The 27084-nt window shown below is 46.7% G+C and overlaps 1 protein-coding gene across 11 annotated transcripts; it reads right to left on the reverse strand.

The window, feature by feature from the left end:
• Positions 1–1148: 1148 nt before the first annotated feature.
• On the reverse strand, positions 1149–26442 carry LOC135914467 (neprilysin-1-like). Of its 11 annotated transcripts, none has more exons than XM_065447338.2 (9): positions 26320–26442; positions 21795–22039; positions 17093–17271; positions 15123–15348; positions 12013–12270; positions 10340–10677; positions 7137–7328; positions 5433–5649; positions 1149–1729 (listed from the first exon to the last, which is right to left on the reverse strand). In XM_065447338.2, the coding sequence occupies exons 2-9, from the start codon at positions 22032–22034 to the stop codon at positions 1229–1231; spliced, it is 2151 nt and encodes a 716-aa protein (XP_065303410.2). In that variant the 5' UTR covers positions 22035–22039; positions 26320–26442; the 3' UTR covers positions 1149–1228. The 11 variants fall into 11 exon arrangements, with proteins under 11 accessions (XP_065303410.2, XP_065303408.2, XP_065303412.2 ...); XM_065447336.2 differs by lacking the exon at positions 26320–26442 and adding an exon at positions 23563–23644; XM_065447340.2 differs by lacking the exon at positions 26320–26442 and adding an exon at positions 23497–23623 and having other exon boundaries at positions 12097–12270.
• Between the last annotated feature and the right edge of the window lie 642 nt (positions 26443–27084).

Genomic DNA, 27084 nt, shown 5'->3' on the forward strand with positions numbered 1-27084 from the left:
TTGTATAAATCCGGAGCTCCTACCTAAACAGAAGGGAACGGTGCAATTGGTTCGCTCTTCATCCGCAGATCACCGAATTTGATGATGCTTGTTCAGCTTAAAACTTTTTAGTAATACTGTTAAAGTTTGAGACGAAAAAAACGAACACGAATATTCAGCGACTTCCGCAGTTCTGATCTCAGTTATTGAGACTGCAATGACTCCTCCGACATGGCGCCCCAACATTCTGCAGAACTCGTCCAATCTCATGCTTAGTCCATGGCTATTTACTGGTCTTGAAATAGCGGGTTTTGTTGCCGCGAGACTTGTCTATTAGTAGCCATGCGTGTTTAGCAGTATTAGAGACGATTTCATAAAGAAACACTCACTTCGTTGTTCTACCTTTTACTTATTTTCTCTGGCTAGTATGGGAAAGTGCTGACATGGGATAAAGTGTCCATTTTGCACTGTTCTTATTTTTCGACGCCCTAAATGTTTAGTCCTGCAATGACTGGAGGCTTCGCAAAGTCACAAATGACGCAAGAAATCAAATCATGGTAGCGACACCTTCTCGGAGCACCCGAAATCACCCTCGATGACGTAATAGGTTTTCAGAGCACCTGCTCAAGGCTTTCCGTTTATCGGTAAACAAGGATTATATTTCCTCCTAAAGCAGCCTGGGACTCGCACTCACAACATTAGACAACTTCTGTGAAAAAAAAGGGGAGAAAGGCTAAAAGAATGGAAAAGAGTGAAACTCGTGACGTCACCGTCCGGGACTGCTGATGAAAATAGAAGTCGTGCCTTCAGTTCCTGCCCCGTAGTAATCATCCATCAGCGACCAAATAAACAAGATCAGAGGGTTCAAGATTGCCTTACAAGAAGGGTAAACTAAATAAATAATTGAGTGCCGAAAATCAGACGTTTTTAAACAGTTGCAGTTATCTCGGTTAGTGTCCCCTCAGGATCCCGTTGCGGTAGGGACAATGTTCTTACTATTCCGGCCCATCGATGATGATGATGATGATGACAAGAGGTATTTATTGAGGGATGGCTCGAAGGCCTATGATGGGGGAATAGGAAGAGGAGGGGGGAGGCGTGTTCAGAGCCGTCCTAGGAGTTACGCGTCCTTGATAAATCGTCCTTGCAAAATAAACATTAGGAATAAGCAGACGTAAAAAAAAATATACTTGTAGCATTTGCAGTATTACAACACACAGGTAAGGGTCAAGTTCTAAGTTAAACGTTCTTAGTGTTCCCTCGGAGTCTTGTTGGGGTACGGGCAACGTTGTTGGGGGTTCATGTAAGACCCCGCCGGACATTCGAAGGTGGCCGCGAAATGAGGCAGGTTCCTTGCCGGCACGTTGCACCTGTAGGGCGCCTGGGGGTCCCCCTTGGCACAGAGTCCAACGCAGGCGCCGATGAAGAAGAGCTTGTCCTCGCTCACGGACTCCAAGGCCGGCAACACCAGAGGCCTCGCCAGCTCGGAGTGCAGGTCGACGAACTCTTCCACGACCTCGGCGACGAGCGTGAGGCGAGCCAGGGCGAAGTCCTGGCCGCGCAGGTCAGCTCGAGGCTCGAGGTTTGCGAGGCAGCCCAGCCACGAGCGGTCCAGGTGGGACGACTTGGCCAGGGCCGCCGCTAGGTTGATGCCCAGCCCTCCGTCGTTGAGCGCGGGAGGCATGTCGGCGCCGAACAGCGGCGGCAGCAACCAAGTTAGCGGCACGCGACTTCTCCCGTTTCTGCTGACCTTTCGAGAGCACAAAGAAAAACAAAATAACAAACAATCCACCCATCACAACGTAGTTTCCAAGATCTTGAAGCAAGTGCTGGAAATTTCTAAGGGCAAGCCCCCAACCATAATTCCTGCCAAATTTACCTGACGAAACTCCGGCGCTGAAATTCTTCAGCTGCCGTGGGAATGATGACCAGTACTTGGATTTGCCTAATCGCGTTTGTGGCTTCGGACTTTCACGCGGCTTTATTTGTTGCGCTTTACTTTACCGAGTTTCCAAGCCGCCGGCGAGCTGGCTTAGCGTCTACAGTGTCGCGCTGCTAAGCGCGAGGTCGTGGGTTCGGTACCTGGCCGTGGCGCCAGCATTTCGATCAGGGTGAAATGCAGAAAACGCTCGTGTACCGTGCATTGGGGGCCCACGATAAAGAACTACCCTCCCCAGTGGTCAACATTATTCCGGAGGCGTGCGTCATAATCAAATCGGGGTTTTGGCAGGTAATACCGCGTAATTAAAAAGTAAGATGTTTTAGACTGGACGCAGCCTGAAATCAGCGAGAACAAAACCTGGCATAGGACAAGGCACGATGTACGCACTGAAAGATAAGCAGGGTAATATCGTCAGCAATTTCAGAGATATAGTAAAAGGAGCTGATACTGATCTGTACATTACTCAGAGCAGCCATGATACCTCCATTCGAAATAGTAGTGAACAGGTTACAGAGGCTCCTTCTATACCTAGCGATGAAGTTAGAAGGGCGTTGCAAGACATGAAATGGGGAAAAGTGGAAGGACAAGATGGAATAACAGTCGATTTAATCAAAGATACAGGTGACATCAAGCTTGAAAAGCTTGCTGCCCTTTATACGAAATGTCTCACGACTTCATGGGTCCCAGAGAACTGGAAGAATGCCAACATTAAACTAATCCACAAAAAGGGAAACATTAAAAATTTGTGAAAAATTATAGGCCCGTTAGCTTACTTCTAGTATTGTATAAAATATTCACCAAGACATTTTCCAATAGAATAAGAGCAACACTTGACTTCAGTCATCCAAGAGAACAGGTTGGGATTAGGAAGGGATACTGTACAATGGATCACATGCATGGTAATCAATCACGCAATCGAAAAATCTCCAGAGTACAATCAGCCTCTCTATATGGCTTTCATAGGTTACGAAAAGGCATTTGATTCAACAGAGATACCAGCAGTCACATAGGCAATACGTAGACAAGGAGTAGAGGAGGCTTACGTAAATATCATGGAAAATATCTACAGAGATTCCACAGCTACCGTAATTCTCCACAAGAAAAGTAGAAAGATATCTATAAAAAAAGGGGTCAGACAAAAAGCCACAATCTCTCCAGTGCTTTTCACTGCATGCTTGGAAGAAGTATTCAAGCTATTAAACTGGGAAAGCTGAGCAGTAAGGATCCGCAGCGAATATTTCAGCAACCTTCGGTTCGCAGATGACATTGTCCTGTTCAGCAACACCGGCGACGAATTACAACAAATGATTGAGGACTTTAACATAGAGAGTGTAGGCGTGGGGTTGAAGATTTTTTTATGCAGAATACAAATATCAATAGCCTGGTAAGAGAACAAGAGTTCAAGGTTGCCAATCAACCTCTAGAGTCTGTGAAGGAATACGTTTACCTAATTCGATTACTCACAGCGGACCCCGAGCATTGGAAGGAAGTTTACAGAAGATAAAAATGGGTTGGAGTACATGCCGCCGACATTGTGAGATCCCGACTGGAAGTTTTACATTATCATTAAAAAGAAAGGTGTACACTCAGTGCGTTCTACCGCTGCTAACATATGGGGCAGAAACTTGGCGATTGTCAAATGAGCGCGAGAACAAGTTAAGGACCGCGCAAAGTGTGATGGAAGGAAGAGTGATAGGCGCAACGATAAGAGACAGCAATAGGGCAGCGTGGATCAGAGCGCAAACAGGGATAGCCGATATTCTAATTGACATCAAGATAAATAAATGGCGCTGGGCAGGTCATGTAATGCGTTGGGTAGATAACCGGTGGACCATTGGGGTTACAGAATGGGTGCTAAGAGAAGGGAACCGCCATCGAGGACGGCAGGAGACCAGATTGGGTGACGAAATTTAAAAATTTGCAGGCGTAAGTTGGAATCGGTTGCCACAGGGTACAGTGATTGGAGATGCCAGGGAGGGACCTCCGTCTTGCGGTGGACATAAAATAGGCTGATTATTATGAAGATGTTTTAAAAAATTCGAGAAATTATATGTCCCTAGGCACATTAGGCACTAAGTTTCTTTGCAAAAGCATAATCACTGCAAATAGTTGCCCTTATCGTGCAACTTCTTGTTGAAAACTATCGATTTCCCTAGCGACAAAGTCGTTTGAAGCCAGAGCGAGAAATTTTAAGCACCTTCATGTTTTACTCAACGTTCCATGCTGGCTGAACCACCTGACTTTCAACTACAACCGACGCTATAGCGGCAGAGTTCCCACTAATAACTTTTGCGCATGATTTCTACCATAGCCTTCTGTATTTTTACACTGCCTTTTAAGTTGCTCCCCAGTGTATGAGAATGGGGGGGGGGGAGGGGGGGCACTGCAACAGCACTGCACTGCCGACACTGGAAATGCCTCTTGTTGCTAGAGTGTGGACAGTTTCACCGTGCACAGCTACCGCTTGTGTGTTGTCACGTGATATTCGAAGAAAGAAAGTTGGCGTGACCTGAACCATTCCCTCTAATCTACGACTTACTACTGGGAAAGTGCCCCCCTCTATGTGGCTCCGGGTTCTGGCATCACTAGACAGTCATTGAGAAAACGCGGGAAGCTACATCCCAGTCATCCCAACCAAAAAGTTCATAGCTAAGAATACCGCAAAGGAATCTGGCGCTAGTGTCTGTGTGTGTGGCTAGCACGGCGGCCTTGCCAGTGAGCATGAAACAAAAAGTTAGTATAACACCATAGAAAACGTAGTAAACACGAATAGATAAGGACAGGCGATACAGTATTTGTGCTGCGTCCTGTGCTGTTTGCGTTTCTGTCGTGTCTGTTTGTATACATAGTATGAAATTTTAAAAAAAAGCTCCCCTAGCTGTCCAGCTCAGAAAGGATACAAGTGACAGACACATAGCTGTCTTTCTCTCGCAACTGCTGCTTGGCCTGCGCGCCGCTTTTGCGCTGTATACAAGTTGTCTGTAAAGTCATGGTGCGCTTTCGATCGGTCACAGAAAAGCAACAAAACAAGACAGAAATGTTAAACCTTCGCCAAATAAAAGCGAAACTCTCCAAATTTTCGTAGTGTGACGTGCAAGGGTGTGCGCACACAGGTGATGACGCAGCACCACGAACTGCGCAGCGGCGGATCAGCGCATGCCAGTCAAGACGTGGCCGGTACAGAGGAAAGTTCAGTGTGTTCTGTGTCTTGCTAAATTCGAATCCGTGACTAAAGTACAACGTGAATATCGTCGCGTGTACAGCGAAGCGCCACCACATAGAAATACGTTGATTTCTTGTAACTGGTCAAAAGTGCACCATGATATCAGGGACACGCTGTGTAACGAATCACCCACTAGACCAACAAGTGCTTGTCAACGGCACACATGATTTCCAGTGTCAGATCTCCTTCTATTCACCTTAATCAAACTGTACTTCTTCAATTATCTCTTCTGAGACTGGCTGGCGTGAGGTGCGCGTTAAATATTTCGGATGCCATGCTTTTACTGACCTGTGCCTTTCCGCTTTGCGGAGGCGGCATAGGGTAGCTAAACACGGTGTCTCCATGGGTGATGCTGAAGATCTCCTTGCTTCGGATCCCGGACAGTGTGGCCAGGTACGTCTCAAGGAAAGGCTGTTGTTTTAGCGATGACTCGAGCAGCGGGAGTTCACCATAGAAGGCGTCTAACTGGCCCCCCTTGGGAAGGTCCAGGCTGAAGCTGACGTTGCTGCACCGGCCGCATCACCACGCAATAATTCATAAAGTTGCTTAGCTACAGGAAGTCTTATATAAATAAATATATTCTATGGAGAAATAGTCATGGTCGTCATCCAGAGAACCAAGCTTCATGAGGGCTGTTCCATCTAAAGGAAAATTCATAAGCGGTGACTGGGTGTTGGGAGAAGACTCTTTTTTCGGCCTCCGATTTTTTCTTTACGAAAACCGCCAAACATTCGAAATAGTTTGCAAAATGGACGCGGCACCCTGTGTACACAAGTAGACAGACTAATAAATATTGGTTTGAAACCAATGCTCCTCATGCAAGTTTATTTTCTTTGTCCGCGTACGTTTTCGCTCTGTCCTCACGCAGAGCTCTGTCCTCACGCTATACTCTGAAAGTATAGCGGGAAATTACCGTACGGCTCCCTGATAGGAAACAAAATGCCAGAGCGAACTAACACATTTGCCATCTTCTATATGAGGCGTGCGCTGTGCTCATAGGCTAAAGCAGTACTCAGGAATAAGACTGACCAATTGCGATAGCAAGGGTGTGGAGCGATGTGCGCCAGTAGGCAAGAAAGTATGCTAAAAACGAAACGCTTTCTCAGTCCCGATCGCCTTGTTTTTCTTCTTTTTCTACTTCTTACTTTCTTTGCGAAATGCTTGGTACGAGGCCTATTTTCTCCCGGTGATCGGCTTCCCTTCAAATGTCAGAAGATCGGTTTTAATTAAAGTCGCAGTTCCGCCCGAAAGGCGAAGCATCGATTGCGATAGCAAATTAGTAAACAGCTATACGAAGTAGGAATAGTAGTTTTATCGGCCCATGAGCTTGTAACCATTCGATTACCAGCTAAATTAATAAGCATGGCGTCACGCACCCACAAACATGAACACATCCCCCTCGATGACCGTGGAAACTCGCTGTCAAAACGCTGGAGTGAGGAAGCAGCAGCGAGCGACTTGACCTTCGTGCTAGCTCTCGCTTCACCGCGAACTAAGCGGTGAAAACACAGAGCACACGAAGCTATGAGCCCTCGGCGCACTTACACACTGTACTCATTGCAGATCGTACTTAAGATAGGGCCCGCGCGGCCGCGCCATACGCAGAAGCCGCCGGTGTAGAACACCCGCCTTCCCCTTCTCCTGGTGCCGTGCACGCAAAGGAAGACGGCGCGCTTCCTACCCTCTCTCACTCGCACACTACCCTCTCCCACTACCCTCTCTCACTCGCCCTTGGACTTTATACGAAACATCACGGCGACGCCGACAAAGATGGCAGAAATGCGCCTGGAGTGTCCACATAATTGCTATCGCAATGTTAGTTTCGCTTGCGTGCAAATTCTGCAGAAGTATACGGCAGCCTCAGATCTTTTCTCGCCAGCCCATCTTCAAGCTACAGTTGTCATCCATTCTCCCGTTATATCTCAGCACCATCGATATACACGAAAGTTAAAGGTGCGCAACATCAACTTTTGTTATCGATAATCTACTCACGAGTGCGGAAGCTCGAAGCCACGCCGCCTCATGAAGCGAATGAGAGTCTCGGTGACGTCGCGGTACACAAGATCGGCCTCTTCCCATCCCTTGGACGAATCCAGTTGCTCCAGGTAGGGCAGCACGCTAGGGTAAGGCATCAAGTGGTAGACGGCGTCGAAGCATTGGCCCTCCACGGTGCCGTGCGAAAGCCTGTCATGAAAGTCAAATAGGCCAATGTGAACAGCGTCAAGCCTTGGATAGGTGTTTGTAGCGAACACGCCCACAAAGTTTTGAATTCAAACTGTCTTTCGTGGAACAGGAGTCTTCTTGTACTGCACACTTGCAACATTCACGCTTTTGCAGTCAGTTGTCTACTGGTTGTAGGCTGTCATAAATATAATTCCCATATCACCGCATATTCCATAGCAATGCAATGCACAATATTACCCAATTTCCAGAAAGCTTAAAGCGTCAGTTAGACGTACGCATATTACGGAATACCGAAACACCAGATATGTAGACGGCAGCAGCAGTAAAAATAGCGACATTTTGTGACTTATTGTTCTACAGCTAAGCGTTAGAAACTTTTGTTTTACGCATGAGATGTTTTTAGCGCTCGTTCTCTGCGACGTGCCAGTGGCCTTGAGCCAGAAGCCAAAGCCAGTATTCGCGTACTCAAACGAAAACATCCGGGCAAGTTGACAAGAACATTTATGCACCCGTAGGCACGCGTACAACTGTGGTATGAACGTTACGTACAATCTAACGTATGGCACATGTCATGCATCATACATTATTTAAATAAAACAGATAAGCAAATCAAATAGTAAATGGCGCCTGCTTCGCACTGGCTTTGCCAACCCCCTGCCGCCCAAAAAATAAGAAAAGCTCATTACAGCGTAGAGGGAGAAACGTTATTGTCAGCCTTGAATTTATTAATGACACCCGGAGCACACACAAGTATAAAGCAGTGTTTGGGTACGGGCTAGTTGGTATTCCATTGCAAACATCCCTTACAGCGCGTACACCGACAGGGACCAAAAGAATGACGAAGACAAGCACTGACTTCCAATTGATTTTTATTTTGAGTAACACGCATATATATCGAGACACCAAGACAAAAGTGACTTGGGGCGGTTCTTCTGTCTTGGTGTCTCGGTATTATGCGTGTTACTCAACATAAAAACCATTTGGAAGTCAGCGATTGTCTTCGTCATTCTTTTGGTCCCTTTCTATGTACGAGCTGTAAGTGATGTATAGAAGTATAATGTCTCTACTCAGGCAAACAGAACTTGGGCATCATTCTCGCTGCAGGGAGACTTTGCCTCGAGAGATGGTTAGGTACCACGTAGACCAGCGGTGAACAAGCTCGGCTTCACCGCGTGTGAACAGCTGTTCTTCAATATGCCCCCGTAGTATCCCCCGTAGTTTGCACATTCTGGGGTACATTGCTCTATTTGACTGCCGACATGAAATGTTGCGGAAGCACCACAAAACGTAGCTAAGGCTGTAGTAGGCTAAAGTGGCACGCCGATCTTGCCACTGTGGTGGCCGCGCGATGGATATTCCAAGCATTATTGCAACCAGCTTCCAGAAGGTGCGTATTACAACGCACTCCTTTACAACATGTGTGTTGGTCTCTGTGCACGATGCATGCATTTATTATTCCCTACCATATCCCAGCATTCAAGCCTGTCTTTTGTCGGTAGTATGCCCCACTGATGTTGCCAATGAAAATCTTTCATTTGAGAGGGCAAATCCGATGAAAGCATGGCTGTCCGTGATTATACAGTAGCTGTCCGTGGAGGTACAGCTGTCTCACACAACATTTCACAAAGCCTTGAAACTGGTGCCGTACGTCACTTTGTATTTCTTAGTTGTACTAGCTGGCTTTGTAAACGCGCAGCCCCCGCATACTGCGGTGCTGATGTTACCGCTGTCGGAAGCAAGTTGCCTGTACTCTGCGGCATAAGTATTCGGGGGTGATGTCCCAGCTAATAAGAGCAGTGGCCTACCTGGGTACTCATCATCATGAAGTAGGTCACATGTACTCTTAGTGCAGAGCAGCCTGCGAAATGCAACTATGCACAGCAAGCTCCATCCTACGTGGGCAAACTTGCTCACGTTTTGATGCTCTGTAAATGCTATGCGTAAACTGAAACCTAATTCCTCTGTAGACTGCCCCTCCCCCCCCCCCCCCCCTGTTTCCCTCCACAAAGCACTTTGTCTATCGTAGTCACTCTTTACGAATAAGGCTTCCTTCAGGGAGAGATATCTTGGCCGGCTGGTGCTTGCTAACGAATAAACGTAGTTCTATGACACAACCCCAAAGAAAAAATACACTGTCCCTGGCGCCTATGACGAGTGTCTATGTTGCTCTTATTTTTGTTGGTTGGTGGTGCGCTGCATTAGGTCCCCAATTAGCAAAGGTTTCTTACCATCCCCACAGGCCTAGCACGGGACAACGCCACGTCCTCCCGTGCTAGGCAGGGAGGCCTTGCGCAGTCACCAGTAATACCACCTGTCTATTTTCAGCCATAACATTCTGATCTCTCATGAGCAAGCATGTGAATTATCGAGCTACGTCCTCGCTATAGAGAGACGGTCGCTGTATGTAATCTTGGTGAGCACACATTCGTTCTGTGAGGCAGGAAGACGCTACAAGTTTTGTGCCAATTTACTACTTCACTGACATGAATACGAGTCGCTCTGCGATTTTTGTCGAGAGTTTGCTGGTCTAGCATATAACCCCTTATTTTGCTTCTTTATTGCATCAAACCTCCGTAATCTTGAAAGCCGAGATATTTTTTTACATATATACATATATACATACGAGATATACATGTTTTCGTATTTCCTTTCCGGCTCTCATGTTTTGCTTTTGCTATTTACTTGTCGTTGGCCAATCATAACTTCAGTTGCCTTTGCTTGTGCCATTAAACACTGCATAACTAACTGTTGCTATTTGCTTCCTGTAAGCGGCAGGTGCTCTGTGCGCTGCTTATCGCTACCTTAAGGTGAACGGCAACTTTCGGTCTCATCAGTCAAGCTCCACACCGCAGGCTTGTGCAGAAATTATTTATTCATTGGACGCTGTGGAATACCTTTCTTTAACATAACTGTAAGTTCTCCTTGGCGTCGGATCCAAGCAAACAGCTATAGGCTCGACCGCCTGCACGAAGAAGAGCTGTGCATAACATGGAAAACAGAAGGAAGCTCACTTTTGATCCGCCAACGGACCAAGCTGTCTCACAACCTCCCACGTGACGTAGCCGGACAGCTCCGGTGCAGCCATCCTGGTTTCCAAGAAGTCCTTGTACGCCAGCATGGCAGGATGTCCGACAGCCGTCTCGCGAATCACATCCGCTTCCGGCGATGCAGTCGTCGACAGAAACGAGCCGTTCTGCGGCGAAAGGTCGACGATGGCGTAATACCGGTCCGGGTCCTCTTCGGGCATCGCCGACGAAAGCGCGAGCACGGTCTCCTCCGCGCTCACGACACGTTGCACGATGTTGTCCACGCTGCGGAAGCCCTTCGCGCTCGCGTCCGTCACGTTCTCCTGTGAAGATTAAAAGTGCACTCAACGACACGTTTCACCGCAGCATCGCGGACTAAGTAGCTTTCTGTTCTTTTGCAAGGCTTGGGGATCGGGCTGGCAGGCAATCCATGAGTAGAATTTAATGACAAAATTGCACGAGGGACACGTTGTCTATGTCCGGTTTGCTGTCCCCTGGGCCATTTCGCTCTACTCTACTCTTCCTGTGGCGCATTTACAGCACCTCCGGAGCAGCGTGTTTCGTTTCCTCGTCAAGCAGCGATTTACAAACCATATCTGGTAAAAGCACTGCTTGAAAAACAGTTGTTATGCCAAACCTTTAGAAACCGGACGTTGCTAAATGTTACCAAACACGTTCTGTAAAGCTAGTCATTCAGCACGTCATATTGAATGTGTATGAATGTCATACAGATAATGAATACTGACACGAGAACTCGTTTATCTTTTACAGGTGAGCGCTTTTACCGTCTAAGAAATGTTATCGCTCAGCACAGGACGCGCCTACATGTATTGGGAGTTTCTAGAATGTTATCGATGCTTCTATCCGCTGTCTGTAGGCGCAGCAGCTTATTGGGTGGTTGATAGACATTATTGATAATTGTTTCTTATGATGTTTAAACGGGAGGGGAGGACTAAAGGCATGAATGCCGCATTTTCGCATACAGCTCGCAAAAACCCATTACGCATTTCTCTATATAGTCGGTGCTATTAAAATTTGCATAAGGCAATGTAGACTTACTCTATATATGTATTAAGGTACACAATTCATATTCACTCGCAATGTTCAAGAGCAATTATTCAGGCATTAACAGGGTTCACTCGTTAGAAAAAATACGAAGCAGACATACGGAATGACCCACATGCATTTCGAGAGCAATTTGTTCGCTACACCTCACGGAGGTGAACAGATACGTGACGCTTAGGCATGTTGACGTGCCTGGTCCCACAGATTAGCACGTGCCATTAGCAACGCTTCCTCTTAAGAATGCATGACTCACAACTTCGTGCAAACTGAACCACGCGTGCTTTCACCAATTTTCTATCCACGATATCGCGATACTCTACTATAACCGCGCCAACTGATTACGATGCGCGTAACGTACGAATTCTTGGTCACCCCTTGGTATCAATCGTCACTTACAGCGCATACATAGACGAGGGACAAAAAGGACGACGAAGACAAGCGCTGATTTTTTTAGCGATACCCGACGAACTAGAAATATACTGGAGCAAGGTTTGGGTACGGGCTAGTTGGCATTCCATGGTATCAATCGTCACTTACAGCGCATACATAGACGGTGGACAAAAAGGACGACGAAGACAAGCGCTGATTGGTACCCATTGGTATGAGATCATTCCGAAGTTCTCCCTGTACATCTGTCTCGGTTCTGCGGAACGTGGGAATGCATTCAGTTCACGTACGTGAATGAGCATGACGACGACGTATCTCCGGATGAATGCGGCGTAAGTCTGGTGGCGGATCATGTGATCCCTGTCGTGACGCCACTGTTGCAAGTCCTGGCGTGCGCTCAGGGACACCACGGGACGGCCGTCCGGCCGCGTCCACGTCGGGTGACGTCGGAGGTTGAACAGTGCCTGCATGTCGAGTGATCATGCAGTTTTGTTCGTTAGTCTTTTCACACCTAGTGCCAATGGTAAGAGGAATTACGGTAGGAAGAACACGAGCATAACCAACACATTACAAAACGAAAAGTGAGTCAGCGAGCAAGCACAAAGGGAATCAAATTTATAGCAGCATATTAGTTGAACTTAACCGAAGCGAAGTACCTAAGGTAAACTCAGAAGAAAATGTATGAAACAGTAGCAGAAAACTTAATAAAATGTAATGCTTAAGCGGAGCCGACAAAACATGCTTACAGTTTATCTCTGGGAGACACATAATTAGTTTTCAAGTATAGAAGAAAAATTATCTAAATTGTTACTAGTTATATGTGTAGGCAAACTACTACATTCCCAGATGTCCATCGGAAAGAACGAGTATTTACAAGACTCAGTTATGAAACGGTATTGCTTTAGAGTTTGGCGATGTTTGAAGATTCAAGTTTTCATTGGCGCAAAGGCCAGAAATATGGCCCATGTTTCTACAGGCACCATCTCGTTTCTCAGTTAGCTGTGTGCCTAGAACTATCCAGGTTAAGCTGATTCTGAAAAAGTTGCTACGTCAGTTTTACGCGTTTGACTTTAGTGCGACCACTTAAAGTGGGAAGTACCGGAAGCTTCGCTTAATAAGCACCGAGGCGCTGGGACGCGGGCAATCTGCAATCTGGCCAGATTCTGCACGCATGTCCTCGCTTGCACCATAGCTCTTAACTGCAAAATAACGTACACCCTTAAAAAAATCAAGGTCTAAATCTGCATATAACTCACACTGTTACACTCAAAGAAGGGTGCGATCGAGTTACAGACTGATATACGCCTTTGTTTAAATTTAGGATGTAAATTATTTGACAGCGTTCCCATAAATGTAGCGATCTGGGCCGAAAAGCGTCGATCAATGCACCGGGCCATGAAGAGAATAGCTTCCCGACGTACCGCCGAAGTTTTTGCGGAGGCAGTTTTTTTTTTTTTCAACCGTGCGCCAGCGAGAGGAATCATAAGTTACAGTGGAGAAACGAAGAGAGAGAGAAATTGTGAAGATGAAGAAGCGCTATGTTTTGCAACCCCCCCCCCCCCCCCCCGTGCTTCAGAGCCGCTGGCTCTAGCTCTTACTCAAAGCAAATAGTTGCCAAGCGAAGCCGCGCACGCACCATCAAAGCATATAACTGCCATAAAGGAACAGAGCGGCCATTTTGCCAACATTTTGCAAGTTTTAATTCTCGCTCCTGTGGCGCCTTGGGTATAAAGCATATATCCACATCACAGGCGGACACTGCTCTCAATACAAATGGCAGATTTTTTTTTCTCTCTCTCCAATAAATCCCTAATGAGGTTGGACAGAAGCCTATACCTACCGGAAGCTTTATGGGAGCAGGCAGACGAGGCTTCGTATTAAACTTAGCACTTGGACTGTCGCTCGGGTGAGCGAGCGATGGAGCTCGCTAAGTGCTTCGGCCCATTTGCCGTTCACGCTACAGCTGCTACAGGTGCATATTCCGTTCTCGTTTGTCGGCAAGATGTGTGCGCACGTAGCGGGCGTAGCTGCGTTGTGGCGCAGCTACAAGGGACATCGTATTGAACCGCAGTTACGTCCGTATGCGCGACACTCGGCTCGCCGACAAAGGCGGATTGTCGCGAGCGCGCAGCGGGGTGTAACGCGATAAATATGGATAACCCAAAGCCTACGACGAGGCTTATCGCTGGCCCGAGTGATAAGTTAAAAAATTAAATTAAATTATTGGGTTTTACGTGCCAAAACCACTTTCTGATTATGAGGCACGCCGTAGTGGAGGACTCCGGCAATTTCGACCACCTGGGGTTCTTTAACGTGCGCCTAAATCTAAGTACACGGGTATTTTCGCATTTCGCCCCCATCGAAATGCGGCCGCCGTGGCCGGGATTCGATCCCGCGACCTCGTGCTCAGCAGCCCAACACCATAGCCACTGAGCAACCACGGCGGGTGAGTGATAAGAGGGAACTATGCTCAGTAACAGCCTAAGAGTATCGTTCAGGCTTCGTCCGCAAAAACACACCGCAAATGTGCTCCACATCTCCGCACTCCGAGACGTATAGTTCCTGACTGGTGGCGACATTTAGTAAACTTCGTCTCCGCAATGACGTCACGGAAGTTAACGATCGTAACTGGCTGACTCGAAAATACAAATTCTCACTGCGTTGAGCAGTGGTGTACTTCTATTTATTTATTTATTTATTACATACTGCCAGCCTGGATGTCAGGCTTTACGCAGGAGTGGGGTACATAACAGTGCAGTACAGAGGAATACAATGTACATTTGGTCGAGCCAGTACGGCATTAGAAGAACCCACGTAAGACATACAAAGCGAAGTACAAACAATATGCCACGACAATGTGAAGCATCGTTAGCTATTGCGGAATGCACTCAAGAAAGAAGACACCGTTGAACACTCAACCACATTGGCAGGTAGGTTATTCCATGTGCGAATTGTGCTCGGGAAAAATGATGCGTTGAACACATTTGTGCTACACAAGAACTCGCTCACCTTGTTTGAATGAAAAGAACGGGTTTGTCGCTGGGTAATTGAACGAAAATATGCATTTTTCTTTATTCCAATTTGGTTATGGTAAATTAAGTAGAACATTTTTAGTCTTTCCTGGTGTCGTCTTATCTGCAGGGTCTCTAAATTGGCTGTTTGCAAAAGGGCTCATGGGGATTTTTTCCAACTATAGCAATTATATATGAACCTGACGCATTTGCGTCTGTGGTTTTGACCGACTGTAGGCATCAAGGAAGAACATTGAGAGTAAAAGGAGGCGGCAATTACGAGCGGAATGAAAGCTTTCACTTGCTTTGACGTTGTAGTACAAGTCCAGTTCGAGGGCCCTCGTCACCGGGTGATCGACACGTTCGGCGAATCCAAGACCCACGTCCTTCAGAAAAGCGGCCAAGGCGTCGGCGCGGTAGTCCATGGAAGCTTCCAGGCACTCGTCGTAGAGCACGGCTGCCTTCATCACCGAGCTGGACAAGGCCGCCGTGCCACTGACTATGCCTCCGCGAAGTGGTGAAACCTCCGGCCTGCGTTAAAAAATGCGCATCTGAGTAAAAACAGCGACAATGCAAGTCGTTGTAAAGTCAAATCGAGTATGTAATTTATTGTGAGCTCAACAAGAGAAAAGTAATAAAAAGGATTCAGTGCTGTGCGTAGCGCACACAAAATATTAGAGCACGTGGAAAGCCTGTATAATTTAATATAGCATAGATATGAAGGAGCAGTCGTGAAAATTTTTGCGTTTTAGATACGAGCGGACGCGCCATGAAGCTTGCAGAAGCAGACGTTTTTGACAGAAACGAATGGGGGGAAATAGAAAAAATTGGAGAATTTTCAGCTACGCTTGCAGTTTCGCCAAGATTCGCATATATATATATATATATATATATATATATATATATATATATATATATATATATATATATATATATATATATATATATATATATATATATATATATATATATATATATATATATATATATATATATATATATATATATATATATATCACCCGTTTTTAACGAAATTAGCCAAATTGAAGGCACTTGGCCTTCAACAACACGTTCACAAATCACTGAGGGTTGTTACGAGTTGGCGTTGAGGGCCCTCCCTAGCGAGCTCTTTTGTGACACGATGGCCTCCCGATATCGCCGAAATTCGCCGCGCACCGTCTGCTCTCTGACGTCACGGTAACACGAAAGCTAGGGCTCAAGACCCCTTCATTTGTGGCGGCTTAGCGGACGCACTGCGCACTCACCTCGCAAATCGTATGCCTAAGTACACAGCCTCTGATCAGGCACAGAAAACGGAAAGTAATACCCCTGTCAAGCAGGCAAGTTAAGTGCACTTACGAGGAGTGCATTTCGGGACCTTGAGTGACACTTTAGGCTACGCGGTGCTAAACGGGAAACCAGAGCGCACTCGCACTAAAAAAAAAAAAATGGCGACAGACTAAAATTATGTTTTTTGATTATGTAGATTACAATTAAGAAACTTCTAAAAAGCGATGGCTTTAGTTGCATTATAAATAAACCACAATCGCAATCTATAGTTACTCAACAAAAAACGAAAATATTTTTATCATCAGAGTGTTATAAGTGAAGGCTGGCCAAGTTGAATGCCTATAGTCAATCCAGAACAACATGGTGGCGTGCGACGAGGCGACATTTGATCCTGCTAGAACAGAATATCAGCGAGTTCTCTTCCGATTAGTCTGTTAAAAGCTGTTCAACAGCTAGGATGAACTTCTGTGTCCTCGTTCTGTGCATTACATCTTGTATCGTTGAAACCGCTGGCGGCGAGGCTACGCACTCGACCAGCAAAGGACGTCCCGTGAACGCACTGCGACCGGAGTGCACTCGATCTTCTGCGAGTGCGCTCCGCTTGCGACGTTTAAATTTGGGCAAGTGCACTTAAATCCGAGTGGACCCGCCGTGGTTGCTCAGTGGCTATGGTGTTAGGCTGCTGAGCACGAGGTCGCGGGATCGAATCCCGGCCACGGCGGCCGCATTTCGATGGGGGCGAAATGCGAAAACACCCGTGTACTTAGATTTAGGTGCACGTTAAAGAACCCAGGTGGTCAAAATTTCCGGAGTCCCCCACTACGGCGTGCCTCATAATCAGAAAGTGGTTTTGGCACGTAAAACCCCATATATTATTATTATTATTATTATTATTATTATTAAATCCGAGTGCACTCTCCGTAAGTGCACGTAACTTGCCCGCTGGACAGGTGTATAGAAGTGGAGCCACTGAATCGCACCGCACCTTGCGGGGGCGCCTAGCCCGACGGGGTTCTTCGCCATGCTCCGGAGAAGAGAGCTCGCATGCGCCGACAACAGCGCCACCTGGGAGTGGTCGGTGCTGACAAAGGACGGCCGCTGCAGCCAGCCCGAGCAGACGTATGCGTAGAAGTCGTCGCACGGGTCGCCGTAGCCCGTCGTCTCCTGCCGTGAATAGAAAGACTGAGGCGACCAATACTGCGAAGCAAAACTCGTGGGTGCGACGTCGTCCGTTTTATCCCTTTAACTCCCAAGATCTTTGATTTAGTTATCTCTTTCTTGATTTATTTTATACTGTCAGTTTACATGTCGGAACAGGGTTAGACGTTGTTGGGCACAAGGGGAAATAACAAAAGCAAAGGGATCGCAGTAAGAAATAGTAAGCATATAGTACAGCTTCGGAACATCAAAGACTAACGCGCACCCATATGTTCACAATAACGTTATTGCAAATGAACATGACAGTACATTCATGCACAGCAAACTTACCACAGCAAGACATTCTGAGGGCATTTTTACAGTAATACTTTTACTCAAGTAATTTTACAATAATAAATGTGACAGGCAAGCTTCTAATTTTGTTACATTCTTATGCATTAAGACATCATGTGGGCAGTCTGTTCTATGTATTCACAGTTCTAATAAAAAAAAATTGTTGAAAACATTTTCTCTTACATTTCAAAAGTGTTGTGTACTGGTGTGCTTTGCATATGGCTGTATTAAATATCTTAGAATGTTCACCTTGGGATTTCCAAAAAAAAAAAACTTTGCGTGCGATTTCTCGTTCTTTTTCACCTAGGAAATTTATCGCCCACAATATACGTATGCAAAACATACTTAATGTATAGGCTCTTGTACTCGACGAAAACATTGATTAAGACGCCAGCAACTTGTTTTTCTCGAAGCCTGCGATCATCTCTACGCGCATGACCCAAATTAAGTAACTACAAAATTATCTGCGGGAATGCGCAAAGCCTGCAGTTATTGGTGACGTGCATGACTATCATTTCGTCCACATGTCTGTGTTAAATGTCATATCGGCCATATCTTCCCCTCCTAGCAGCTTAAGCCAGGAAGAAGTACCACATGATTTATTGAGCTCTCGCACAATTTTGTTTTGATTTTGCTTTATTTTCGCTTTTCTCGTCATCTCATAAATCTATTGCACCATCTTTGCTTGGGTGCTTGTCTTTTATGTCCATGATACCTTGTACTTTTCTGCGCCCAGTCTTTAGAAATTATTTTTTATGGTAATCACAATATTGTTTATTGAGCGGAAATTACCTAACTCCAGGTAACTATTCATCGGTTCGTCCGATTCTATGCTCCTTTTAACATTCATCCGCTCAGTGGCCGATCACGGCGATATCCGGAGTTGGGCTACATGCGAGCCTATGGGGAAGGCTAAAAAATAAAAGGCAGTAAAAAATTGCTACAAAGCAAGGCCCCTGGTACGTGGAGTTCACCAAACTGCGGTAGATTACCCGGAGAGTTCCCGCCGTATACCGTACTTGCGTAACAACATTACATCTAACTATAAGAAGTCTGCATTTTTGGTCCTCCCAGAAGAGGAAGAAAACTTCTTAAGCATTTCATATCGCGCCTCTAAACCGGCCCATAACGAAGGTTCAGCAATGTTCATTCAACCACTAATAGTTTCTCCCGCTTCAGATTTTCGCTGCATATCACCACTAACCTTTCCCACATTCACCTCAAATATAAACTCCGCGAGTGACATAGTTTTTTTGTTGTTGTTGTTAGCGAACCATCAGAACTCGTATAAAACAAGTTTGTGCTCTTCTAGCCCTGTTAATAGTTTCACTGTAAAATACTGTGCGAGTTAGATTCGTTTACTTTTCGGACCTAAGGCTGTACATGCATAGAATAAGCTCCAGTGTTTCCAATCTTTTCTCGGCAGAACCTCAATCTGATTGTGAAGCACGCCACAATGGGTGGCTTCGGATTATTTTGACCGGCTGGGATTGTTTAACGTGCACCGAATGCACGGTACACACGCGTCTTCGCAAATACGACGGTATCGAACCCCTTTCGATCCTCAGCTCAGTAACGCAGCGCAGTATAGCAACTGGGCTACCGCGTGGCGGGTATACCTTATGTTTGTCGCGTACATATAGTAAGTTCAAGGGTATCTGATATGTGCGTTATTACAAAAATGATGAAGTACGATGCACGCACAACAAACAGTATATCACGGTTACATATATTGTAACCGTGACAAGGTTCCATAAAATACGCGAAATCACACACTGCGACCCGTTCCGCCCCGCGCAGCTTGAGCATCGCAAACACTCGCAGTGCAGCCACACAACGACGCTTTGCTAGCGAACAAAGCCGCATCGACCGCGAACTCCCAGCAGCAGCGCAGACACGACTGCGCAAAACCATGGTCGCGCTCAACAGTTGCATCGCACCACACCTCGATATGCATGGCGCCGCATTAAAAATGAAATTATGGGGTTTTAATTGTCAAAACCACTTTCTGATTATTAGGCACGCCGTAGTGGAGGACTCCAGATATTTCGACCACCTGGGGTCGAAATATCTCGAAATGCGGCCGCCGTCGCCGGGATTCGATCCCGCGACCTCCTGCTCAGTAGTCCAACCCCATAGCCACTGAGCGACCACGGCGGGTACCGCGCCGCATAAACAACGTTCTTATTGGCAGATCAATTAACGATGCAGCGGGCTGGACTGAAGACAAAAAAAAAAAAGAAGTTGCAACGTACTCACGTCGAAAGCCCGATTCCACTCGCACCAACACTGGGAACACACACGCACGCTTAATCCAGAGCTATTTTAATGCACGTGACGTCCGTGTAGTACTCAGTACACTTGCTCTTCAGGCTTCTTTTCGCACGAAGCGCGGCATCAACTTACAAAACACCAGCAAAAATACCTGCAATGAATGACAACGGCCCGCCATGCCTGTGCAATTTTGCAAAATGGCTGACCGGATGTTTACAGCCGAGCGCAACTGCCGCCCTTAATCCCTCTGTTCTCACGTAAACTAGCGTTCTGATTGGCTTGCGATAAACAATGATTTTTTTCCAGAAGTACATGTTGCTGGGCTAGTCGGTTCATACTGCTGAGTGGGCCATAAATATGATCGCTTTGGCGCAAACAAGGAACGATGGAAGGCGACAAGGGGAGTGCGCCAACTTTCGACTGTTTATTCTCTATTGTATAGCATGCAATATAAACACGCAGGCGAATGCGGAACATACAAAAACAGCTTCAATCACGCAACACCCCAATCTAAGCCGGTTATCAAAAAACCTTCTCTCGGCATGCAAAAGAAAAACTGATGTGTCGCTGTTGCAAGACGAACCTCGCTATTTAATATGAAACGCCTGTGACAATTCATGTGCCGTGGTGTGCCTGCTTCTTCCAAGAATCCCTATCTTCTCCAGCCGTGACTCGCACTGATGTGAATTGCAGTGCTTAGGCAAATGCGCTCCGTCTTTACCCTTCAGTGACAGCTCATGTTCGCACGCACGCTCATTTACGCACCGCCCAATCTGACCGACATATGTCTTACCGCAAGACCGCGGAAACTCATACACGACTCCAGTAGCATATTTCGTGTACGGCTTGGCGTGTACTGCAATACAGCCACGTTTCTTGCTCCCATCAGAGAGAATGCGAGGACACAGATAGGCGAGCTTACGTGGCGCAGAGAATAGGACTTTTGTATGTTCTGCATTTGCCTGCGTGTATATATACTGCATGCTATAGAGTACAGAATGAACAGTCGAATGTTGGTGCTCCCCTTGTTCCCTTCCGTCCTTCCTTGTTTGCGGTAAGGCGATCATATTTATGGTCTACTCAGCAATGATTTTTGTCTGGTGACGAAAGTTGGTCTGTGACCGATCGGTACGACGTTTTCTTTTTGTTTCTTTCCTTTTTCTGTCGTACGACATATTTACCAGTCGGCGATATTGTCGCCGAATGACAGAAATCTCCCAGTGCGAACGGGGCTTGAGGGTGACGGTAATGACGTCTAAGGACATTGACGCTGGTATAGGATAATCATGTCTGCGTGACGAACCTGTACAACATTTCCAAAACATTGTGATAGTAGAGCGGCAACCTGTGAAGAGCAGGTTGCCTGTCAAACTAGCAAGAAACTTCCTGGCATAACCCTCCGCGTCCTGTCAACCGACAGAGCAACGCCTCCTGGATAGCACAAGGCCGGTGCACCTCGAAATATGACGTCATGCTATATAGAATTCTAAAAGTTCTTGCACGACTGCCATAGAATATAGAGCAGATGCTCCCGAGTAAGCCGCTGTGACTTTGACGTCACCGCTTTCGTCATGCCGGGCTTTTAGGTGCTAGCAGCATGAGGTCATAAAGCAGAGTGCACAGGTCTGGAATCTAGGATGCGTTGTGACAGAGTGAGTGCAGCTGACAAAGACGTGTAACACTGATAACGTTTACAAGCTGAAAAGAACAATGGAAAATAAGCCAACTTGATCGACCGCAACCGCCTGTAAGAACACTTCAGCAACAACATCAGGCGCTGTCGCCTCCCTCTTTTCAAATTATATGCGATGCACGGAAACCATGTTAGTAGGGGATCCATCTTGCAAGTGCTTTGCAGTAAAAGAGCCTCACAAACAGTTGCAGTCGGGGCAACATGCGTATCTGCAAGGAACTTAACTTGCCTTGAGCAGCTTTGCGGCCAGCCGGCAGGTGGTCGCGTTGCAAAGCTGCGCCGGAGCACGTAGCCTCCGTCCGCCAGGGGACAGCAGCGTCGGGGGTAAAGACACTGTCCGGCGACTGCGCGTCAGCACCAGGGTGAGGGTGGCCAGCACGACGATGGCCGTCAGCAGGACCAGTCCCAAACGGGCCAGAAGGGTCTGCTGATGAGGGCTCAGATGAGGCTCCGTCAAACGAAAGTCCATGTTGGCTGTCCGGTGACGAAGGAACGAAACTCGTTAGAAGAAAAACGACGTCGAAAATGTTCGGCATGGCATTACGAAACAAAACAAACGATATGGGTAGATCTATGCAACTACCAGTGTGCGCGCATCAAGAACAGCTTCACCTGTAAGCGAGCCAGTTAGGCGGGATACCAGGCGTACCAAAGAATGACACACACATTTGTCTGCGGTACTGTCTGTCCCACGATTCAGCTCGTTTCTAACAAGCCCGGCAGTACATTCTTCGACGACTTGGTTTGCATTTATCTGGCTGAAGAAAGTGTGTCATCAGCGGCGAACGGAAGGGCACGGTTTCCCTTTTGGTATTTTGCGCACGAACGTGTCACATGCCACGTTCTCGCATGCGTCCTTCGTGCCAGCTAGCACTTTGAGACTCTGTGTTAGGCTGCACTGCCTTTGGGATCGGCGGATACCTTCGGTTAGATATGTACAAAGTGGGTACAGTCCGCGTATTATGCTATCGCATTACAATTTCACATTCACCATAGTTGTGCCTTTGTGTCACTTAGAATGATGTGCGTATTTTCGTTTATCAATAAAGTCTTAGCTGAACTCCAGTATACCAAGCCCAAATCTCCCGATTTCTTCAGTAAATCGATGGCGCAAAATAGACGCGGACGCAGACCACACGTGATAGGACAGCTCCCTGTCGCACGTGTTCCGTGCCCGCGTGCACGCTGCGCCGTTGATTTCCTAAAGTATCACGTACCAGCAAGCTCATACCAAGATTATGGTTGTCATTTAATGAGTAGCTAGCGCGTTAAGTTTCAAATAACTTAAAGCACGGGAGACCAGGGACCAGCGCCCTTGTAAATAGGCTATCTTCAAGGAGTAGTAGTTTCCATGTGAAAGCGTCCATTCATTGCGACACCAATGATGGGCGCACTGAAGTTGCGTTCCTGCTGCCGCCATTACCGTGCTTTCAGGCTATCGACTGCGCTTGCGCTGCCTTAGCACGGAAGGTTAGAAGGTTTCCAGAGACTTGAGCGACGTGCAGTACGGTTTGGCTGCAAAAAAAAAAAAACAAAAACAAAAGAAACGATGCCAAATGGACGCACCGCCACGTTCCGCTCGGCGCCCTCAGCGGAGCCATGGGCAGCGGTGTGCCTTCTGGCATGAGCGTTGCCCGCACGTCCACCATAGGGTCCCTGTCCATCAGCTGTGGACATACCACACCAAGGTACACACACGGGTCTGAGCGGAACGAACAGTAAACGTCTAGATAGAACTATCTAATAATTTTCACAAAAGCCGATGGCTTCGCCTGTTGGTCTCATCTCGTGCATCATCCGCATTCGACGTTCTTAGGTGGTTCTGCATTCCAAGAACGGGGCGAGCTTGACCATGCGCATCGTGGTTGAACTGCTGGCGACCAAGCGCATTCGCTATGTCACCGATGTAGGTTTGCAAGATGTGCACTCACCTTGCCGCATCCCTCGCCTGTGAACTCCGTAGATGCTAATTTGGGCAGAAGGCAGCCCGTTCTCACCTCAGTGCTAGCTGAGCCTTGCTGATGTTGATTCTTTTTGGAGACGAAGATTCAAGTAGGTTTCAACCAAGAGATATATGGGTCATGCCCACTGTATTGGGGAGCAATGAAGATGAACAGAACGAAGATAAAAACGACAAAGGAACGGGTAAAGCCAATCCATTTTCTTTCAATCAAATTCATTTAGGAATGCTTTATATTCACGTTTCTCGGTTATTCCTACATTTTCATAAACTCGTGCTCTCAAACCTATCCGTTTTGATTTTAACTCACCTATTCCAACAATAAATAATTCAATAAAGTCCAGGAGAGACCACATTATCGATCCCGCGTGGACTTTATTAGATCCGCAAATCTTTTTTCACTCATTTAGTCCTCCCTATTCGCTCGCATCCCATACCCTTGCATGCCCTAAGGCATTAACCCTCACATTAAAAAAAATTACTCAGATAATCCCCCAGAGTAGGTACATGCCATTAAATCCGAGGATCTACATATATTTGTTCATCTACAACTGTTTCCTTAGAGCAGCAAATTCCGCAAAACATTTCAGATTGAAGCAACGCTGACGCGCTTGTCATATCCCAAACCTAAACGTTTACGCGCGCTGCTCTATAATTGTGCTCTTTCCACTATGTATGTTGTGCAGCGAAACTCCGTAAATTAACCATTTCTGGCTTGTCGTTGTTTGTCGTAACTGACGAGCAGGACTTTGAAAAATCGTATGCGCCAACTTGTCCTGCCTTCGAATATTCCTGTCATGCATTCTTTCGCAGAATATATTCAGAGACACACCCACCAGACGTATGTATTGCCGTAAAAAAAAATTCCATTGTGACTCCTGCAGTACAGCCTCAACCTTATTGTTATTTTGTTCCTTTATTTCCATATTTTCTTTTCTTTTGGGGGGGGGGGGAGGGTTCCTTTTCGTTTATTGCTTAAACAAACAACTTGTTTGGTCTTCGTCATACTGTTCAGTCTTGGGCTTCTTTCGCCTTTTATGTTTCTTTTACTGAGCGTCAGAAAGTGCCTACTCATAATTCTGGATTGGCAAGGCAGCACTTACTTTGCGTGTACTGTACATACGCTTCGCTTCCTCAAGCGTACTTACGCATGTAACGTGGAACACCACCTGAGCCTGCCAAGTGATGATTATAATGATGATGATGATGATGATAATGATGATGAAGCCTCAGGTAATGGCACAAACCCACTGTGGGGGATAGGCCGAACCGGGTGAGGACGAACCGGATGGTAATATGATTCAATAAATAAAATAAAATAAATTGGTTAAAGTGGCCGACAGACGGCAGTGTGTAACGCCTACGGTGCTCAGCTTAGATGCGCTAAGTGGTTCGCTTGCTGCCGTACAACCTTGCACGGCGCTATTATGTCATCAGTAGGCAGGTGATGGCGCCGACGAAGTCAACAGTGCTGTCTGTGCTTGAGCTTCGAACATTGCATGTGCCCACTATACGGGATTCGCCTGTATAATAAATGTGAATTACAAAATAATAACGTAATAATTTTAGTTGCACATTATATTGCTGGGTTTTACGTGCCAAAACCACGATCTCATTGTGAGGCTTGCCATAGTGGGGAGGCACTTCAGTTTAATTTCGATCTCCTGGGATTCTCTAACGAGCGTCCAATACATGGTACAGGCGCTTTTGCAATTCGCCCCCATCGAAATGCAGCCGCCGCGACCGGGATTTGATCCCGCGACCTAGTTCTTAGCGACACAAGGCCAAAATTACTATCTATAGAGGGCGGATATACACCACACACTGACAGTGTTTTGCTGCAGCATCGCGCCGCGTAACCACCCCTATGTTTTTCTAGCGTTTGCAGCAAAGTTGCCTGTGTCAGTTTTCTGCGCATGTGTCGTGAGTGGCCGTGGTTGTCAGAAGAGTATGAATATCAAAATGAATGAAAAAGTATGAAGAGTAAGCAGCAAATCGGTTGCCAAAGTGAGGGCGTGCAAGTTTTCCCCGTCCTTCGATAAGGCGGGTATAGCGTACAACACCTTCGACATAGAGCCACTTCCGCCAGTCTGCGTGACATTGCATACCGAAAAAGACCGGGCCACAACTTAGCGCCGCTAACTCTATAAGTCGGCGATACCATACTAGATCGTAATGATTGTAACGTCTCGACAGCTACGCGCGCGCGGGTCGCGTAAAACCTTGTACACTGTCATTTATTAAGGATACGTTTTTATACGTCCTATCTCTCAAAACCTTGCGATTTCGCGCACGCAGTGGCGCGTTCGCTCAGCGCCCCTCGAATTTTCTATCAGGTACTTCCAAGGCGGGAGAAGTCCGCCTCCAAAGCTATAAAGAAACGCAAGACCGATGGCGGTATCGAACTGCCTCCAGGCACTGCCTTCGGGCACCGTGGCCCATTGCTCTAACCATTAGGCCAAAATCGCACGCATGCTTCACTCGTGACAAAGTCGCTCTTTGAAACACGTGGCGTTTGAGCCACGTGCCAGTTTCGCACAATCCTCCCTCGTGAGAGGTAGCACTTTGAAGACACTATGTTAGGCTGCAATGCGCTCGGGATCGGCCCACACTTTCTGCGAGACACCTCCGAAGTAGTTTCAGACTGCCAATAATGTTACCGCATTAAAAGGTTAAACTTTTATTATCTGGGATCCAGTAAATCAGCCTCGATGCAATAGCCATGGCCTCGCTGCTGCACGCTCACGTCACATACACGCTCACGTCACATGCACAAATGCTAACCTTGGCTTACCTGATAGCGCTTTCCAGAGCCCGAAACGTTGCCCGATGAACGTTGCCCGATGTTAAGCGAACCTGCGCAATGGTTCGCTTAATGTCTGACTCCCATAGTGCGTGGTATGTGCACTTCTTTTTAGTACATGCGCATCAAAAAGTTCGTTACTATTGGAGCATTACGTTTAGAAATCGGGAACTTGGCAATAAAAACCAACATCACGATTCTGAAAACTGCATTTGTTTGAAATTTAAAATGTCCTTCGTACTTATTGCGTTATGTACGAAAAGACGACTACAGGAAGTCTGCTCACGATTAGATCTTCCTGTTCTCGCCGTTTCCTGATAGCGCAGCATGAATAACCGCCAACTAGCTCCTTCCATGGCCCTTTTGAAGAATGTCTCAAACTATAAAAGGAAAAACTGCCATTTGTTGGTTTCAAATGCTCAGCCCTTGTAACATTCTAGGGCACCCCTCGGACAGTTTTCGGGTAATTCGCAGGCACTTCTATGGCAGATCAAGAGTCCCTAGCTGGCATCCCCAGGGTAGTTTTCGGGCAGTTCCCAGGCATATGCCGGGCATCTTTCGTGCACGTCGGCGAGTGCTCAGTAAATTTTCGTGCACATACAGGGTAGGCCTCAGAAGGTAAATACGCACTTTTCTGCTCCCTTTTATCGCTCTATTTGCCCGATTATTGGACACATGGTGTGGTTTTCTAGTATTTCTCCGGTACACGCGCCAACCAGAAAATTCATTTGCATGTCACAATGAAGTTACACCTTC

This window comes from Dermacentor albipictus, chromosome 6 (assembly GCF_038994185.2).
Source record: "Dermacentor albipictus isolate Rhodes 1998 colony chromosome 6, USDA_Dalb.pri_finalv2, whole genome shotgun sequence".
In the NCBI taxonomy this organism is placed as follows: domain Eukaryota; kingdom Metazoa; phylum Arthropoda; class Arachnida; order Ixodida; family Ixodidae; genus Dermacentor; species Dermacentor albipictus.

Coding starts and splice junctions, on each gene's coding strand:
- LOC135914467 (XM_065447335.2), bottom strand. Junction 10,678..12,012: donor GAATGATCTCATACCAATGG/GTACCAATCAGC, acceptor TAATCTTCACAG/GAGAACGTGACGGACGCGAG. Junction 7,329..10,339: donor GGTCCGTTGGCGGATCAAAA/GTGAGCTTCCTT, acceptor CTTTCATGACAG/GCTTTCGCACGGCACCGTGG.